Raw genomic sequence first — 19,823 nt, 5'->3', positions numbered from 1 at the left:
TCAGGCAGATGGGGATCACAGAGCAGAGCAGGCTGGCTGCTTGGGAAGGAAAATGGAACTGGTAGATGAAAGCAGTAACACAGTCAGCAGAGGCAGCCAAGGCCTGATCCCCTAGTACCTCAGCAGGAAGAGCAGGGCAGGCCTGGGTATGGTAGTCAGGTTCAAATGATAGTCCAGATCTTTAAACAAGTCCACAATAATTACACAGCATGAAGATCAAGCAGGGAAGGTGAGTCAGTAAGTCAGGGTCACGAGCAGGTCTAGTGAAGGTAGCTAGGATGAGACACAGTCCAGTGGGTTCCAGGCTGTTCAGTGGTCAGCCTGAGAAGTGCAGTGGGATCCATGTTCAGTTCAGTAGGGTCCATGGCCGGGCACAGGCATGATTATGGCAGAGCTGGAGCTGTAGGTCAGGGGCCAAGCAGTGAAGTCTCAACTTAAAAGCAGATCCCAGGGGGTTCAGCCCTGCAGAGCTGCATGGGAGTCCTCTGTCACTAAAGGAAGAAGTAAGCTCTCTGAGGCACTAGCTCTTAGTTGGTCCTGAGCCCAGGTCAACCTTAAGGAGTAGTGGGTGCTCTCAGGATCCCTACAGCTGGTTTCAGCCATAGGGTATTTCCACTAATTCCTCTGGACAACTCTGAGAGTAGACCTGCAGGCAGCACTATGCATGCATGTATCCACATTACCAACTTAGCGCTCCAATATATTCCTTTGAGGTGCAAATTTCACCTTGTTTCTATAGCTGGAGTCTTAAAGCTTTTGCTCAAATGTACTGCTGGTGTGCCTGCAAGAACTTCCACTCCTAGTGAAGGGAAGGTTGAAACCAAGAACCTGGTTACCTTTTGGACCGTTAATGCAAAAGCACCTGACCCAGGAGAAGAGCAGATACTCTTCAAGGCCATCCAGGAGCGTATGCTCTATGTGTGAACCGAATTCTGTTCATAACATCAAGACAGCAGCCTGGAGAGGCCATACATAAAGCTGCTTCACTCTGCTCACAGGCTATTGGTGTGCAGTGAGTGCCCAGGGTCAGCTGCTGACATAAACTTCATTGCCAAAGGCCACACACTGTGAATATACTGTCCTAGAACCATTAACCTATAACCACAGCAAGCCAAATCCTCTCTTTCCTTTTTTGTTGCTACTGTAGGAGGGTCCAATGAACCACAAATATCCCACAATTTAAATTTTCAAAAGAGCCAAAGTAAGTTTAAAAATAAGGCTAAGACTCAGTAAATTAAGAAATACCCACAACTGGAATCTCTAGTCACATTGAAGGCATTACTTAAATACTTATATAAATATTTGCTGAAGTGCTTTGTTGAGTTTAGACTCCTGAAAAAACTTTAAATTTGGACCTGGATTGAGAATTTGATTTACCGTTTTTCCCAACCTATTAACTCTTACGGAATTTTGCTGACTTCAGCATTGAAATCATGGTAATGAATCTGTGACAGTAAGACTGTGTGTCTATCTTACATTAATTTGAAATTAGGCCTTTTATCAGGTGTCATATATACAGTGAGGCTGTGCGGTGCTTATTTTCGGGAGCCCTTTAGATACGCCATTTTCAAACAATCACTAATGAAGTATAATTGTATTGCACCACAGGTTACCTACTTTTCATTATAGTCTTTATAAAATTCTGCAGTATCAATCTGGAATTTTTGAACACCTCTCAGTAAATCTGTTTTCATGTCTGGCTGTACCTTCAGCAGCAAGTCCTCAACCTGTTGTGCCTATATGCAGACAAAGAGAAAAATCAGGCACAAAAGATGCAGGAAACAAAGCACAAAAAATTTAATTAGGAAAATAGGTTTGTTCTAAAATTTCAACATTAAGAGGGCTCACAATAATGATTTGAGAAATAATACAGCTGCGATACCTGTGAGTTTAGGTTCTTCCAGGCATAGGCCAATCCATCAACTCTTTCTGTATTTCCATCTTGAAAGAGCAGATTGTGTTTATGAAGCACAGAATAAGATTCTTCTATAGGTCCAACTGTCATGTCAATTTTAATCTCATTCTCTCGGATTTCCTTTAGTGCTTCCATTGCTCCCCGTACATCATCAAGGTCATGGATAGGTCTGCTTAACCTCTTGCTAACATTTTCAATGAATGAATAAATTTTATCCATGTCTGTGGCAGACTTCTTAGTCAAAGTTAATCCAAATGTTCTTTGTCTTGAGCGGCATTCCTGAATTAAAGCTATTTTCAATGACTCTGTTGCAATATCCACTGATTGCAGTGCACAGTGATCGGGCAGTTCTCTGATTTGCATTTCTAATTGCTAAGATAAACACAAGTGTTCAGCTTTTAATTTCACTAAAATTTAACTGAACAGTTCATTTTTATTAAAGATAACATACTTACAGAAAAGTATCTGATTTGAGTTTGAAATTCAGCCATTTTGTTGGTTTATCCATAAATTCCTTCACTTTTTCCTCTGGATCCTACATAAGAGAAGTTTATTTAGCATTGGTATTACAATAACCTACAGGGTGCTCAGCTGCCTGATGCACTGTGCAAATACAAATGTTCCCTCTCTAAAAGAACTGAAAATATAAGCATTCATTATCATAAACACAATTATTTTACTTGAACTGCTTTTCCTGACTCTCACTCTTTGCACAGTATGCTTTATAGAACTTGAAATCTATCTAACTCCAAAACTGACATGGGTCAGGATATCCCTAATCCATACAAATATAACTACAAAATTTACAATGTAGCTGCTAAAACTTTGCTGGAAATACTTCCTTCCTGGCGTCCCTTCCTCCTGCAACCCCCCAAAGGCAGCTCGCATCCTCTAACAGGTATTTAAATGGGAGCAATTACACTCAGCCATCTTCAGTCTTCCCAAACCAGCACATTTAACTGCAGTTTCTAGCTACAGATGGCCTGGTCATTTGAAGAAATCACAGTTTGGCAGGGAAGGATGGATCTAAGGGAAGAGAGAGCATTTAGCCTTGTGGTAGTTTGGGCTAGGCCTTCCTTGGTGACCAGTTTGTAACCAAGGAAGGGTCCAGATTTACCCAGTATTCCCTACGATTTTTACGTAAGCCAGATTATAAGAAGAAAGGAGGAGAGGCCTTCGCTCTCTTTCCTTCCGGCGGCTTGGAGGTGCAGGTTCCCTGCTGTTGAGTCTGCCGTGTTGGGGAGCGAGGCCTGGTAGGGCCTTGTCGACCTTGGGAGGCGGAGGTTGCCGGCGATCGTACCGGAGCGACTCTCGGTTGTCCCAAGGAGAGTGGTGGGATTTTCTTTGCTAACTCTTAGTTACTAGATCTCGGGCTACTGATTGGGAATATATATATATATATATATATTTTATTTTGGTTTTGTTCCCTTTCCCTTCCCCCTTCCCCTTCCCTTGTGAAATTCTATATATTTTTTAAATTGTATATATATTTCAATTGTAACATAAGTGTAAATATATTTATATATATCACTTTAGCTGTCTCTCTCGTTTCGGGTTTTCTTAGTTGGTTGTTGTTTTTTTCTCCCTCTTCTTCCTGAGGTTTGGGGGGGGGGGCTTCTGGTGGTAAGGTTTGGAGACTTGGCAGGGAGCCAGCTTCAAACCATATCAAGCCTGTTGAAGGTTGTTCAGAGGCAATAGAGCACTGAGCACCTTTTCATAAGGTAGGCCAGTTTCTGCAGAGCTGAGAACATCAGTGTCCACCAGCTCAAGAAATGTGCTAGATTCTCAGTTCAGTTACAGACAAATGATCTTTACCCAGCTCAGTGAATTTCCTCTACAGTCTGCACTGTGAGGTCCATGAGAATCTGCTTGCACTTCCCTGGCCAATAATGAGTTACCAGTGACAGTTCCCAGTGGCCCCACAGAGATTACAAAGACAGGGGGAACAGTGCCAACTTCTGAAGAATTTTAACTTCAAGGAGCAGATTAACTGACTACTTTAGAAGACTTTAGTGAAAAAGAAACATCATGCTACTGCATCATCCAATCCGAATATGCCTTGTCTGGTTGAAATTACATGCTATCAACATGTGGCTAGCTCAAACAATATCTCAAAATACGGAGGTAACTAAGCATTAAGATTTGGAACCTCAGAAGCCATGAAGAGGTGAAAATGCCTTATCTCAGCCTGGAGAAAAGAGTCAGCTGTGGGAACATGGTTACTTATGAGTTGATTTAGGAAGGGGAAGTTAAAAATAGTGAGCTGTCACAGAGATATTACTACTGTTTTAATTGCTTGTTTCTCAGCGACTAAAGCACCTTTGATAGGTAAGACCAGTAGTTGTCCATCCACCACAGTTGAATTTCACTAGTCAGAATGTATACAAGGTTTTATTTCATCAAGGATCTCCGGCCAAAACACTCCCTGGAGCTTTACCATTATGTGACTGGACCCATTTCCTAATGAAAAGTCCATTACCAGCCTAAATTCACTTCAGCTTTGGAATCCTTATTAGTGAAAGATTTCCTAGATTTATCTTTTTTGTGTGTGTGTATGTGTGAAGAAATAGAAAAATATCTTTCAGCAGTGATTACTTGTGAAGAACTAGTCAGTTTAATATCAGGAATAGCTTTGTAGTCTGCAATTTCTCAGAGATTCTGCTAAATTGTTCTTTTCTATAACATCTGCAGACAAGATGCTGTGAGAAAGATGCATAAGCATATGAAAGCATAAGCTTGTTTATGCGCCAACATTCTTTTTTGTTCTTCTGCTTTCTTGCTTAGATGGTTTAATTGATAAAGATTTGCAAGTTCTGGTCAACACGAGAGCAGAAGAGGAATTACAGGTATATGAATGCTACCATGAAACCAATGCATCCTACTGAGCAATTCTTTACACAACCAATAACATTCTTTTTAATTTATCTAGATTTCACAACATAGCAACATTATATTAATATGTATTTAACCTTGTTCCAGATGTTTGAAAATTCAGAAAAGCTGTTCAGAAGATCCAATGCTTCAGTTTTAAGAGATAAAATAATAGTACTTAGTTGGATCACCACTTTGTTTACATCCTTATGTTCGAGGATCTGCTTGTCTAAAGGTTTCAGTGCCACCATCCTGGTGAGTTTGCTCTCATCACCTAGCTCTACAGTAGCAGCTTGTTCAACCTGGTATAAATTAAACAAGAAAAAACATATGTCCACTAGTTATTTGGGGTTTTGGTTTTTTTAAATTATGGCATGCCCAATAATGAACTACTTCTAGGAACCAATAATGAAGTACTTTTAAGAACTGACAGAAAGTGCAGATATATCAGCCACAGGGAGACTCCCTGTTCTTAGCTTGGATTTTTACAGAAATATAGTTCTAGTGTTAATGCTCATTTCATAAAAAATTGTCATGCAGAGCTCTATATTAATCATCTCTGAATTACATCAGTCAAATATGTGCCTTATACAAGTACAGTTGTGTTGTTTTCTCCTTCTGCACAACTCTTAAGTCTTCCTGCTTTCTTTAGTGTAGAATTACAGTCTATACCCATTCCTGCTTTCTTTACTGTAGAATTACAATCTATACCCATTCTTAGAAAGTCTTGGAGGCAGTGGAGGGTTGGTTGCTTGGAAATAAGTAAACAATTCTGCTTGATAAAACTGAGTTCAGTCCACTCTCTCCTAGTTCTTTTATTTAATTAATTAATTAACTAATTATTTGGAGGACTTGAATGTTTTTTTCCATTGAAATGAGCTGATCCATTTTTCATGTCAGGTAGACAAAATAGGAAAATATTTTTACAAACATAATTCTTAGCACAGATCTGCATAGAGGTATATTGCATTACCATATGAGACAATTAAGGCCATATGATTACCATTACTGTGCATTTTTGTACTTCAACAAATTTCAGTTTCTATTGAGACCTCAGACCTTTCCAAGGTTTTAGTGCTAATTTTGACGCCAGCTAAAATATTTATAAAAATAATTACTGTAGCATTATAGGTACCATATGCAGGCTGAAAGTTTACCTTAAAATATAATTTTTGCCAGGGAAGACTGATAATTTCTATTCAGTTGGTAGTACACATAGATAATGGTTCTATGCTATCATCATCATACTTGAACAGTATATTTAAAATATTTTTTTAAAGTAACTTTTGATTTTAATTTTAGAAACCACCAAACACAAGGCTTATGAATTATAACTCTTATGTTTAATGTCTTGGTATAGAGATTAAAAACCAGGAATATCTACCAGCTAACAAGTCAAGTATTGGTAGAGAATATAATCTTAAGAAATGTTAATTAAAATACCAAATCTTTTAAATAAAATACTCACCTGTTGCTGTTTTGATGTAAGTAAGCAAATTTCCACAAGGGAATATCTTTGGCTATTGATAAATGGTATTTACTGCTTTGTTTACAGCACTCTGAAAAGACAAAACATTCCCCTTGAGCACTAGGAGATATTATGACACCAAAATTGAAAAATTATACCTCTATCTTTACAGGAAATAGTCTAATAAGCGTTAAGTAGGATCACTCAAAATACATTTTGTAAGGGGAAAGAGTACTCCATAAAGTTTTATCACAGTTCTTCCAAGTTTATGTGGTTCTCAAATAAGAACATAAGAGACCTTTACGAACAGTAATCATGAATCACTGGGGATCATAACTTATAGTACTATTTCCCCTTAAACTGGTTATAAACATAGTTATTTATTATTAATAATAGTTTTCACATTCACATCAGAATGTCTGGATACATTTGTCTGAATTTGTGACGGTATAGTTTATAATCTCTACAGGCAGTTATATAAATTATTGCATAACTTCTTCTATCTCTGACATTTTAAAATCACACTTTGTGGTTGATTTCTTACCAACAACACTGTGAAGGCTGCAAATGAAATCTGAGAAATAATTCAAATACTGATTTCGACATGTTAAATGAAAAGTCCATGCTAAATGAAAAGTCCACAAATCAACACCATGAAGAATTCTGTGAATAATTTCAGACATCACTGGACTTTGCAAGTATATGTATAAGAATTTTGCTGAATTAGTATAAGTTTAAAAGAGTGTTCAAATTCTTTCACAGTTTAGGGCTTCAGGCAGGTAATATTTTTCTTAACATTTTACTACTTCTGAATGCTGACTTATGAATCACACTTTAAACTGATTTTATATTCTGAAAAAGTTTGAGGAGACCAGGAAATCAATCAGGTTGCATTCAAGGCATTCATTTTTATTTTTGCATTCATTTTGAAATGTTTGCCTCTAAGCAGAGGTTTGTAAATTACTGAGTTACTGAGCTTTTAGAAAAACAGTTCCTTCTAAAGGCCTGCATAACAAACATGATCCCTGGCTTCATGTGCTTAGCATCCAGTGTTGTCATGAACTCAAATGACTTTTTATCTTTCCCCCCCTTCCTTTTAGTTCTTATACCAGATTAAACTTGTAAATATTGCTTTAAAACAATGCATTTATACATGTTTTATCACAAATGACTGAGATGTGCAACTATTTTGTTACCTGAATATCTTCAAGACTTGGCCTCAAGACAACATTTGGAAAAGCCAGTTGAATTTCAGCTTTGAACAAAGGAACCCTCTGTGTCTCTACAACCTTAGTCATCTGATACCTAGAGTCAATAACATGCAATCGATGTCTTAAGGACTCTAAAGAAATCTTCATGCCTAAAAAAAATTTAATATTTCAGTGAAGTTATTTTTTTTTACCACAATAAGTTTTGGGGGAAAAAACTCAAAGTTTTGCTAAAAAAATTAAACATATCTGAAAAAGACAGACTCACATCTGACCAAAGAGTCAGTATTCTTCTGACAAAGCTGTCCCACTAGATTATAGTAAGCACAGGACAGGCATTCTTGGCAGCGTGTTTTCTGTTTGATGTCAAGATGTGTACAGGCATACGAATCCTGAGGAGTGAAAGGGAAATTCTTAGGAAAACAATCATATTACCCAGCATATAAATGAAATATCAAATATCTGACTAGGTTATAAAAGGTTACTTTTGACACTGTAGAGGTCTTACCTCCAGAGTTCTTCCAGCATCTGCTTTCAGCCTGTGTTTAAGATTATCTACAAGTTCATACACAGAGCATTCCACTTGCTGACTCTGTCTACAAAAACAACCTTACAGTCACTCACAGGAAATTAAATGTAAGGCACACATCCCCAGTTCCATTGCACTGTGAAGATATTATGTGCAAGGAAATGCCCTTTTGATGCTTTTCAATAGTTTGTTCCTATTGCTAGGGCATACAGAGATTTTAAGATATTAAAATATGCAGACTAACAAGAAACCCATTTGTCAGACTCTGTCAGACTCTCTTACATCTGATTCAACTGGACTTCATAATAATTTAAAAAAGCTTTTTCCAGCAATAGTTAATAAAATAGGCTTATCATGATGATGCAGTAAGATAATCTGTGAAATCAGAATTAGTAAAATAAAAGAAGAAGCATTAAGAAACAAGCGATTAACATGTGGAGAAATTTCAAAGCAATTAACATGTGAATGAGAATTCAAGTCTTATCTGTCTTCATTTTTTTTGCTACTGACTAGAATGCCATAAGAAGAAATGCTAAACATTACAGATGCTATTTCACAATTGCTGTGTCCAAGATACTTTGGAGTTTCTCCCTTGCATTCTAAGAATATAATTTTGCTTTAAACTAAAATTCTGTTATAATAACATTTTAAAAGAAAAGTTTGTATGCATAGGAAAGTAATACATAAATAAACCCTCAGAAAAATAGCTTTCAAATCTGTGCAATTAATAAACCTACTGAGACAGTTTGCAAGAAGAAGAGATAGCAAGCTTTTCTATCTGTTCCAGGAAAGAGATCACATCTATAGGTTTATCTTCTGGCAAAATTATCAGAGCGGTGTTCGACATGTCCTCCAGAATTCTTTCAATTCTGCACTCCAGGGTATCAGCCGCTTCTTTGACTACATAGTCCAACTCCCTCAGGGTACTATAAACATTCTGAATAACTAAGCGAGGAAAACAAAATGAAAACAAATAATGCAAAACACAGATCTCATCTCCCCTTCCCACCCCCACCCCTCCAGGTATTACAATAGAATGAAGATTTAATGGTAAAGAAATACGCAATAAAAGCCCGAAACAGAAACATGATGGACTTGCTCTACTTTTGAATCTTTAAATTATACCATTTTATAACAAATAGAACAATGTCCTTCAAACTATCTCTTCTTTTGGGTATTAACCTTGTAGTGAAAAGGATCAACAAAATTTAATGTAAAACAGAAAGAATACCAGTGTCCAAAATTATTTTGGTCCCTCATACATACAGACACACAGAGCAAAATGTGGTACTTTTAAAATTGTAATTCACTTATAAATTAAATTGCTAAAATTACCCCAGGCAAGAATGTAACCTTGTTAAAACACTAGATTTATTCTTTCATAGGAACGACCTAACTTATTTTGGAAAGAGATAAACTAAATGCTTTAACAGATGTGTTTATTAAGCTAAAGGTAGAAACAATTGTTTCTGAATAGACTGGAAAAATTCTTTCCCTTTCATACTTTCACTACAAAATAGAAAGAAATATGTCACCTGACACCCTTTGTCTCTTCTATTACCATATAGCACCATATATATATTTCTATTGTATGTAGAAAGAAATCACTACGGCATCTAAGGCACAGCAGTGTGAGAATGGTGTCCAACTACTGATGCTTTAAGTGGAAAACCTCATTTATTACTATTAAGAAGTTAATGATGGAGCTTGTCTTTTTTATTGACTAAAATTGACAAATAATCCAACAAATGCCCTAGATTTTTTTATATATATAAATGAAGTAATTCTAAATCCATTTGTCTGCCTTATCTCCTCAGTTTTAGTCTAGAAGGCAATTATGAGCCCTCATACTTCTGGATGAAATTTCAAGCTCATGCACAGTGAGTTCTGCACACTGCTGGCAGTACACTAAATGAATTGCTACTTTGTAAGTGTCCAACATACATTTGGGCATGTTACACATTGCACATCTTCAAAAATATATGGTGCATACACTCAAGAAAAGAATTCCCTTTTAGATGTAGCAGCAGGAAACAGCCCAGATACTCTTGCTACATAATCCCTAACTTGTTAAAAAAAGGACCAGTTTCCACTAGGACAAATGGTGAAACAAAGAACCATTACAACCTGAATTATAGCTATTCAGATACTTAACATATGGCAGCGAGTATCTAAATGAATAAAAAAGTAAATAATATTGTAAAGAACTTCCTTTTGATGTATTACTAAACTATGCAAACCAAGGACAAAAACTCACTTTAGAGCTAAAAAACAGATATAAAAACCACTTGCCATTGGGTTTTTGTGCTCTGGTCAGGCAAAGGTCAAGTAAAGCTTGAAGCTGACCAGCCCTGCCTTAAGCACAGGTCAGAGCCCTGTCCACCAGTGCCACATGGCAGAGTCACAAATGAACAGCTGCACAAACCTGTGCCCATTTCACTTTCAGATTTAGGCCATATCTGTTCCTGTTTATCTTGCTGCTTTTCATTTTGAAGAAAACAAGTGAAAGCCTAACATCAATCAACTTCAACTGAAAACTGATTTACAAGCATGAGTTATTGTTTTCTCACAAAACTGCAATATAAAAGTCTTGCTGATGGTTTTACATATGCCCATTTCAATGACACTTTTACAACAGTTAATCAATTTTATGTAGTATTTGATAGTGATAATGTTGTATCTTACTGGCTGTGTGGAAAAAGCTCAATATAGGCATTGAGCAAAACAAAAAATGTTTTCTTGGAAAAAAATTACGATTTGGGCAGAAATCTCCAACCTTGATTTCAGACATGTCACTTCTGGGATGTTTGGCATAAGTTAGGAAGATTTTTTTATAGAAAAGATAAGAGATATTATTAAAACCCCCACGGTCATTCTCTCGTCTCACATTCTTGTAGCAGTTGGGCTAAAATTATCTACCTGAAGTGATCAGTCCACAAACATATTCTTCCCAGAGAAATAAAAACAGAATTCAGGTACCTAACACTATCAACAATTCACCACTTCCTCTCCTGCTACATACATTTATTGATGTTCAAAGAAGTCCATGACAGTTGCGTCAGGCCCGGAGTCAGGGCATCCTCAACTTGTCCTATAAATGGCTTCATCAGTGGTTTCAGCATAACAGGAATCCCATTCAGACGTTCTTTGTAACTGATCAACAGATTCTGGAGTCTGAAAGACATGATCATCTTTATAATGTGCTTTACTTATATATTTGAAACATACAGAAGTTTGGACTCATTTTCTTTTAATAAGATTTGCAAGTTCTGATCCCGTCTTAAAAACAAGAACTCTTTCCAGCTTTTCCTAGCTCAAACTAAGCCTCTTTCTCCTCACCAACAGCAGAACCAGACTGGAGAAATAAATGCCTCCAGTAAAGTGACTGTGATCAACTTAGAGAATTTCTCTTCCAAGAAAAATTAATTATAACTAAAAAAAAAAGAGAAAGAATCAGAAAACTGAAACCATGGCATTTTTGTTTCCTTCTTCCTATCTCACAAGACATGGCATGAAATGATGCTGCTTATTGGGAAACCTAGATCCAAACTACGAAGAACACCAAATCCCAAAGAAAAAGAGGCCAAATTCTGAATAAAGGCTTACCAGTATAGTTCCATGAAAATGGAGCTACACAAAGAAGCTGCATAAACAAGAATTAGAAGCAGATATAACTCAAAGGTCAGATATATAATGGGTTCCTTACAAGAACTGCTGCAAAAAAACCGCAATAGTTGTGTTCTATACCAGATTAAAATCATGACTGTAGACAACATTGTTACAAACTGTATACTGAGAAAGCTCATTCGCAATATACCCAGCACTGTTTTTCAGATGTTGTTAAAAAATCTACAGCCTCTGAATATTTCTTCTTTGCTTGGGGAGTAAGTCTGAAGTCTTTTTTTAAGTCAAAGGTAAATTTGGGGTTCTCTTTTTACTGCAAACATTTTCTGTATTTTTTTTCCTGTTGGATGGAAAAAGTTGGGGCTGCTGCTTTTTGGAGGTCTGTAACACAGATTTTTGCCTTGCACATTAAAAATCCATGGTTAGTTTATCCTTAAACACTCCACAGAAAATCATTGAAAAATGCCACATTATAAGAGTGAAAGACTAAAAACTTTAACAACAGAAGAAGGGAGGAGGGGTTGAATTGAAGTGTTTATGAAACTCTTTGAACTTTGTCCCTTTTTGTCCAATTCTATTTAGAAATGCTCCTCACAAAGCATTGCTTTTTAAAGACTGCTCACCCTTGCTTAGAAAGTTAGCGATTAATAATCAGGATCCCTGAGAATGAAAACAACTCTTGCAGCAGGGATTTGGACTGTTAGAAGAAGGACATTATTTAAAATCAACAAAAGTGATTTTAGATATTCAACAGGAGAGAGACAGCATGTTATAACTGAGGTGATGTATTAGCTATATAAATGTTGGAGTTGTGCTGTAATCAAGTGGAAAATTCCAGCTTGTATTTCCAACAGAAAAAAAAGCTTTTGATGTTAACTGTAATATTTTCGAGTGTAATCCCTATGTTACAGTGCATAGATGCCTTAGAGGTACCTAGGAGCTGCACTTCCAGAGCAGCTGCTGAAGTAACAAAACAAAAACATGTAGGCATTTCTGGTAATGAGATATGTGTGCAAATAGGAACAACTGCATTTTAACAGTATTAATATGGAAATGCAGGGAAAAGCAATTAAAATTCAATTAAACTCCATCAAAGAGAAAAATCACAATAAATCAAAAGCAACATATGCAATTGACTCAAAGGTAGGGATTTGTAGACAAGAAACAAATCCAAAAAGTGTTCACTTACTCCATTTGACGTCTTTTAATCTGTTCTTCATCTGCACACAAGACAAGGACAACATCCGGAACTTCAAAATGCATTTTTTTCAGGTATTTTGTCTCATAAAGTACTTCCAGGAGCATTGGATCTAAGTTTACAAATAATTCCTTCATTTAGCAGTACAAGGGAAAAAAAAAGAAATAGAAAATAAGACAGTTTGGTAGTTACATGTAGTGTGATATAACTGGATCATATAAAAAGATGTACATGACTGAAGAAGATTTTTTAAATGGATACCCATGTTTCTACGCAGATCCTCAACCTCCTCTACAAATATACAGGTTTCCCAAAGCGTTAATCAACCAATATCTTACTCTGATTTCAATTCCTTGTGACACCTTCACCGTGCCTTAAACACTTGGCTCTCGTGATTTCCCAAGTTTAATTCTAGTTCTGCAGCTACATTCTGTGGAAGCTAATTTGCCTTTTTATCTCACTTTCTCCAATGGTAACTAGGGGGAGATATTGTGAAGGTTAATCTCTATGTTTTTGGAGGCACTAAATGTAATTAAGTTGCTAAATAAATTTGAAAACTAGGTTCTAGTTGTCCATTATGGAATCATTAGTACAAAAAATGCCACATTTGTATCATAATTTCTGTGCACTACAGCAGAAAAAATAACCTGTGAAGTAAGAATAGTAAGATCTTCTGTCTCAGCAATCAGTTTTGAAAGCAAATTAATGAATTATTACAATATATCCAACACAGTGATATTGATCACTACAGAAAAGACCATGATGTAATAAAAACTCCCTTCCTTGACTAAAGTTTTGGTTAGCACAGAAAATAAACCAGGAAACAATATCTTAAAAGATGTAGATAAGTCAATAGTAGATATGTATTTCTTGGCTACTGCCTCTTCTATACCCTGAATAAGGCAGAAGCCTTATGAAAAAGAGACACGATGAAACAAAAATGAAAAAATATTCCAATATTCCAATTCAAGTTGTTCATTTTTTAACCCTGTTAAGGTTATTCTAATGCCTTCTTGCCTATCTATGATATTATTAAAGTAGCATTTGTAATACTAAATCATGTTACAGTAATACAAAGAATAAATTATATTTACCTTAGTTTCTGGGTGCCTGGCAAGTAAGGAAGCACACAGAGCATTTCTAGCTTGGTCAGCAAATCTACACCATGCCCTATAATAAATAAGTTCGAATTCCAAAAGAACTGCAGCCATTTTATTGTAGTTCTTAACAACCTTTTTCATTTCCAGTGTCTGCAATTTATGGGAAAAATAAAAAGCATACATCACTTAAACAATTTAATGAGTTTAACATAGGAGAAAGTCCCTCCACTAGGCTTTCTCTCTCCAGTCCTAGGAAAACGAAACAGAAATAGAAAACTCTAAATGATGCTATTTTAGAGACAAGGTAGGACACAGGAACATAGCAATATATTTAGGAATTCAATTATCAAAAAGTGTTCAACTGCTCTAACCAGCATAACTCTTTTCCTGATTTTTCCTCCCAGTCTTGCCCATTAGACAAACTCTGTTACCATATACAAGGTATTGATGGCCCGTTGAGAAAGCTATACAAATTATATTCTTTCATGAAGTGTGGCTAGTGTTTGAGGTCCTCTTCATTACAGAGCACATCAGACAGAAGGTTCTAAGCTTAGGTACTCAGCCAACAGTGCTACTACCATAATTAACATGAGTCAAACCCCAGAAGGGACAGAAGCACTGGTCTGATTCATCAGCTTAATGTTTCGAGGGAAGTCACTATCTTGAGCCATAGAACAATAATGCTGCAAAAAGGAATTCAAAACCTGGAGCAAATGCTAACACCTAACCCTCCTGTTGCATGAGCTTGGATACAAGCTTCTAGAAAAGTGAGTTCAGGAGTATAAAAATAAATCATGTGTTTGTTAATAACATCCTTGAAAGCTTAGCATAAAGGCTCCTCTGCTCATTTCCAACCTTCAAAAGTGCGGTTTTCTTTTTAAGGAATGTCATTGGATGGTCAATTTTTCTGAATAACTGCTGAGCCCACATAATCTTCCCTGTTACCTAAAACACAGAAAATAGGAGGTTATATTTTCATTAACTTAAAAACAGTCAAGAAGTAAAGTAATTTTTCTCTCTCATTTCTTTCATTCTTACTGGTGGTATATTACGTGGTATAGGTGGATTTTCCTTTTCCTTCTGGTAGAGTTCTTGAATAAACTCCAAGTCTTGGCTGTACTGCTGAAGGACAATGGTATACTTCTCATTAAGATCAATATTATTTTCTCCTATTTGCTCAAGCTTCATCAGAAGTACCAGCATCTGTTCAGTCTAAAAAGGAAAATGGAGAACTTACTGCAAAGATGTTAACAGTTCAAAAAGCCATTGTTCATAAACTATTTTATTAATTTAGAATATGCTATGTAAATTTGTAAAAATAAACTTAAAAATATAGGGGAAAGAGGGAACATAAGCCTGGCACCAAGTAAGAATTATCATTATTTTCCAGCACTTCTGCAAGCAAATTTTAGAACATTTGTAATAGGCTTGATGTCCTCCAAATTATCTCAGTCACCAGTACAGTACAAAGCATCGGCAGTAATGAAGGAGTTCAGTAGGAGCTATGGGTACTCAGCCTTTCTAAGCACCAGGACAAGGGGCTTGCATTTGTAATATCACTTACACTTACAGTCTTCTCAAACCACGAATCCACAAATTCTTGTATGGATTCATACAATGCTGCAATTTGGTTCTTAAATTCAAGGTAATCTTTTTCAAACTAGAATAAGAGCAAAAGAAAAAAATCATCTATAGTGCTGCCTTTCCCTGTATAAAATCCTTTCCCTGTAGCTTTTGGGGAATTTGCTTTATCTGCCCAGTGTACGTGTTCAGCACTGAATTAAAAAGAACAGGAACAACATCGTCAACGAAAGTATTTACATTCTAAGCAAAGCAAATAAGTATAAGCAGTGTTAGGTTAAATGATTGAAATCTCATCTTCATGAACACAAAGGAGCACAGAGGAACACGGACAGGAAGAGGAAATCTTGTAATCTAACCAGAGACAACAGAACACACTCACTAGCTACTCCCAGTACTGCCACAGGAGAGTACTCAGCTCACTGTCCAGGTATGAAACCCACCAAAGCTGAGCAAAGCGGCAGGCTCTCGAGAGCATTTTACAGACTAAGGGAGTTTATTACCAAATTTCACAGCTCCTAACTAGAAGTAATTTGGATATTCACCTGTAACATTTTTTTCTTAAAAGTCTTAAATACTGATGGCCTATAAAAAGAGTTCAATGCAAACTTCCTCTCAAAGAGAGCACTTGGGAACACAGTCTATTTACGTGTAAAGCCATACTGGTTTTTAACACCTCCAAATTCCAGTTAACAGTAAATGCACTCTTTCAGAAAAGAGCATAGAGCAAGTAACACAGGCTAACATGACATCAACCAAAACAAGCCAGAGAAACAGAAGTCATCAACCAGTTAGAAGAAAGCCAAAGGTACTTTAAACATTTAAAGGAAAGTTAATGACAGTTGAAAGCTATAGTTCAGGAAGGCAGGAGAGTAAGTCAACATTTCTAGAATTACTTTTGTGAGACTATAAATCCTGCAAAATAAGCAGGCTATAGCTCAAAAAAAAACTAGCTCAATTCCAGAATGTACAGGATGTACTAAAACATAAGACCAAAGCATTTCAAAAGCCACTTTAGTTTTTATCATTCTGTTGAGCACTGGGAGTGATATGATTCTCTTCTCCATCTAAAATGTGCAACTATGTGCCTTTACTAACTTCACTGCAATACTCCATTACTATTCCACTAAGTATTTTTAATAACACTAAGGAACTCTTACAATTAGATAAACTGTATTTAATGTGTTGACATGCCTGAATTAGTTTTCACTATGCATCTCAAAACAATCAAGTTTAGGAAAACTTGTTAGCAGCATTACCCGTCACACAGAAAAATTTGAAATAAAACCCAAATTTACCCTAACACTTTTAAATTGTGGTTAAAGATATGAAAGTATTAGTATTATTGTTACAGCAAAATAATATATGCATTGTTACAATATTTAACATTCTTTGCATAGCTCCAGTGAGAAGCACAGAGTTAAGGGAGTGATTGTCACACAAGTGCCAAATATATAGTACCTCTTTTTTTCTGTGATCCAGAACATCATACTCTTTGGATTGGTATTTGTAGCAATGCTCTGGTAATGAGTACTGATCTCTTCAATACCTTCTATTTTTAGATGGAGCTCTAAAAGGCTTTCCATAATATTGCTCATATGTGAAATCTTCTCCAAACGTTTACAGAAGGCATCAAATTTTCCAAATATAGTTTTCACTAAAATAACAAAGCAAGAGGAATTGTAATGCAAATCTCTTTGCAACAGACTTTCTATTTAATCCACATATATTCTACCAGAACTGCCATCAGGTTTCACACCAAAAAAACCCTCATGCTCTAATAATTAAAAACCAAGTAAAAACCATTTTAAACTAATGGACATGAACTAGAAAATGTTTAATCCTTATATATGTCAATTAAAAGCTTTACCACATTTCACAGGAGTTATTCTTTCAAATAAGATATTTACAGGAGATCAAAATGTGAACATATAATACTAAGAAATGCCTCATGCTTTAAGTACCAATATAGGTAAAACTCCCCTTGGCATTGTGATAGACAACCCAGTCCAAAGCTGACTAAATTCCCTTAGAGTGCTTTTACTTATATTCATTACTCAAATTTGTTGGTATTTCAGACCATATATATCCATTTGTATTAAATTAAAACATGCATAAATTCCCCTGAAGTCCTCTTGGACAGTTCTTGAAACAACAAGGGACTGGCAAAAACCTGTAACTAGTTTCTTCCTGAATAGAATAAAAAAAGCCTATGCAAGGTCATGTTCTGATTATAATAAACAGCTGATTTTAATTGAGAATTTAGACTTTCTGTTAGTCAGCAGATAATATGCCATCTCATTTATAAGTTGTATACACCAATATGATTCCATATTAAAGTGAATTATTTACCTGAAATCAAATTGCCTGTCATTTGGATTTTCCTTTAGCTCCTTCCTAATTTTCTGAAAGGATGTTTGGTACTGTTCTTTGAGGGAAATGCATTGTTATCCTCTTTAGCAATTCTTGCCTGAGGAAGAAAGCACAGAAGACAGAGAATCATCCTAAGGGTGTCTTCAAAAGAATATTAAAAAAAATAAAACATTTCAGTCAGATATGCAACTTTGCAAAATAAAAACACAAAATTATACATTATGTGAAAAACATTAAAGTATGATCTTTACATGAAAGTTTTTGGCTTAAATCTGTTATCTAGATCGGATATTTTTAGTTTAGGTTATGTTGTCATCAAACCAAAACTTTCACAGCATAGTCCAGAAAGGATTTATACCAGGTTAATGCTGGCTATTGAATGCCTGCAGTTTGGCCATTTCTCATCTTTTGTACTGAATATTGCTGATAGGTTTTCCTTTGCTTGTTTCTTTGGTATTTTTCTAAGGAGACAAGACTGTGAAAGTATTTTTCCGGACTACAGTAAGCTTGAGGAAAGCTTTGTTTCTTTAAAAAGATACACCAGGAAGAACTTAGTTACATCTTATACACTCATCCTTCAGATATATTTGTTCTGCCAGTGACATCAGCATTCACCACCCAATGGATAACTTTCATACAAACACCTCTGTGCTTCAATTTATGCTGAATGAAGCACTTGGACAAGTAGCCATAGAGCAGCTAACTCATCCCTTCTTTGAAATGCTGCCTTTATTTCTCCTGGCATTGACGCCTACAAAAAATTCAAGGTCATCAACAACTGTGCTGAAAACAGTCAGTCCAGCTGACCAACACTGCATGATTGCTGCTTTTTCTCCATCTCTCTTTCTTCCCACCATCTCACTATCCAATTCCTACCTTTCAAATTGCAAGCTTTGCTTATGTTTTAGATTGCAAGCTCCTTGGAGCAAACTTTTTGTTCATTTTCTTTATAGTGCCTAACATTTACTGAAAACCGTAGACTACTGTTATACTAACAGCTGTACTAAGAACAATAGAAAAGAAAAAAACTAGTCTTAAGTACGTCTAACTAGCAAACTTACAGTAAATCTAGTTTTTTTAATTTAAGATGCTTCATTAGCACCATTTATACTCCCATACAGCATTCTCCCCAGAATACTCAGAAAATACAAGTCTGAGTCCCATCTTATCACCCACATACCTCACTCCAGAGTACAACTGAATTGTGATTCTGGTCCTGGTATATATTGTCCCCCCTCAAACTGACTTTCCTGTCCACTAACAGCAAATATAGATCTTAGATGGAAGTTTGTCAGTCTGTCCTTGTAGCTTTTTAATGAAGAACATTAGCTCACAGTTCTTAAGTGTGTTTTGTCCATGGGGACAATATATCAAGTGCTGTATACGAGTATACATTACATGGTCTTCAATAACAGGCTTTTTTCACAACAACATTGTAAATTTCTTCTTGCAGGGTACTTAATTCTACACCAAATTAGTAGTTACAAGCTTACAGTCAACACAGGAATCAGTGCCTGGTAGGAGGACAAAGGGCAACTTAAATTTACCTATTAATATCTTGATCACTAATCTGTAATTTTACTTCTAGTGTCAACAAAAGAAGATGAAATTAAAATTCTATCACCTGTCCAGATCCCAGATTTTTGAAACACCTTCACATAGATACATCTTGCATGTGTTAATCATTTGATTCGTGATTTTAAGAAAAAGAGACGTCATGCGCTCTGATGTGTTGTAGTATGATGATGTACAGTAAATCATACAGATGGTATTCATTAAACTGGGTATATGTTCCATCACTGTTACCTATAACAGGAAAAAATGGGAAAGCCAGCAATTTGAACTTCCTGAAAATTAACACAGTTGAAAATATGACCACTCTGGGAATATGTTTGTCAGTGGATAAACATCTTCCTGATTGTAACACATTGCTCTTGAAGACATCTCATTATGAAC

General features: G+C 36.0%; 1 protein-coding gene across 1 annotated transcript in view; it reads right to left on the bottom strand.

The window, feature by feature from the left end:
• The window catches only part of LOC116781998 (dynein heavy chain 5, axonemal-like), a 156,483-nt gene that overhangs the window by 119,715 nt on the left and 16,945 nt on the right, over positions 1-19,823 (bottom strand). Inside the window, 24 exon segments of the mRNA XM_032677998.1 lie at positions 1,618-1,736; positions 1,883-2,287; positions 2,371-2,415; positions 2,418-2,450; positions 4,885-5,088; positions 5,839-5,845; positions 6,255-6,309; positions 6,312-6,345; positions 7,451-7,614; positions 7,731-7,854; positions 7,971-8,058; positions 8,729-8,936; positions 11,014-11,165; positions 12,805-12,944; positions 13,908-14,063; positions 14,769-14,858; positions 14,952-15,125; positions 15,478-15,573; positions 16,956-16,996; positions 16,999-17,141; positions 17,143-17,151; positions 17,847-17,942; positions 17,944-17,964; positions 19,492-19,673. Coding sequence (XP_032533889.1) covers positions 1,618-1,736; positions 1,883-2,287; positions 2,371-2,415; positions 2,418-2,450; positions 4,885-5,088; positions 5,839-5,845; positions 6,255-6,309; positions 6,312-6,345; positions 7,451-7,614; positions 7,731-7,854; positions 7,971-8,058; positions 8,729-8,936; positions 11,014-11,165; positions 12,805-12,944; positions 13,908-14,063; positions 14,769-14,858; positions 14,952-15,125; positions 15,478-15,573; positions 16,956-16,996; positions 16,999-17,141; positions 17,143-17,151; positions 17,847-17,942; positions 17,944-17,964; positions 19,492-19,673 — 2,786 coding nt within the window.

This window comes from Chiroxiphia lanceolata, chromosome 1 (assembly GCF_009829145.1).
Source record: "Chiroxiphia lanceolata isolate bChiLan1 chromosome 1, bChiLan1.pri, whole genome shotgun sequence".
NCBI lineage: Eukaryota > Metazoa > Chordata > Aves > Passeriformes > Pipridae > Chiroxiphia > Chiroxiphia lanceolata.
The sequence above is the reverse complement of the archived record's forward strand: the minus strand, read 5'-3'. Positions and strand labels throughout refer to the sequence as shown.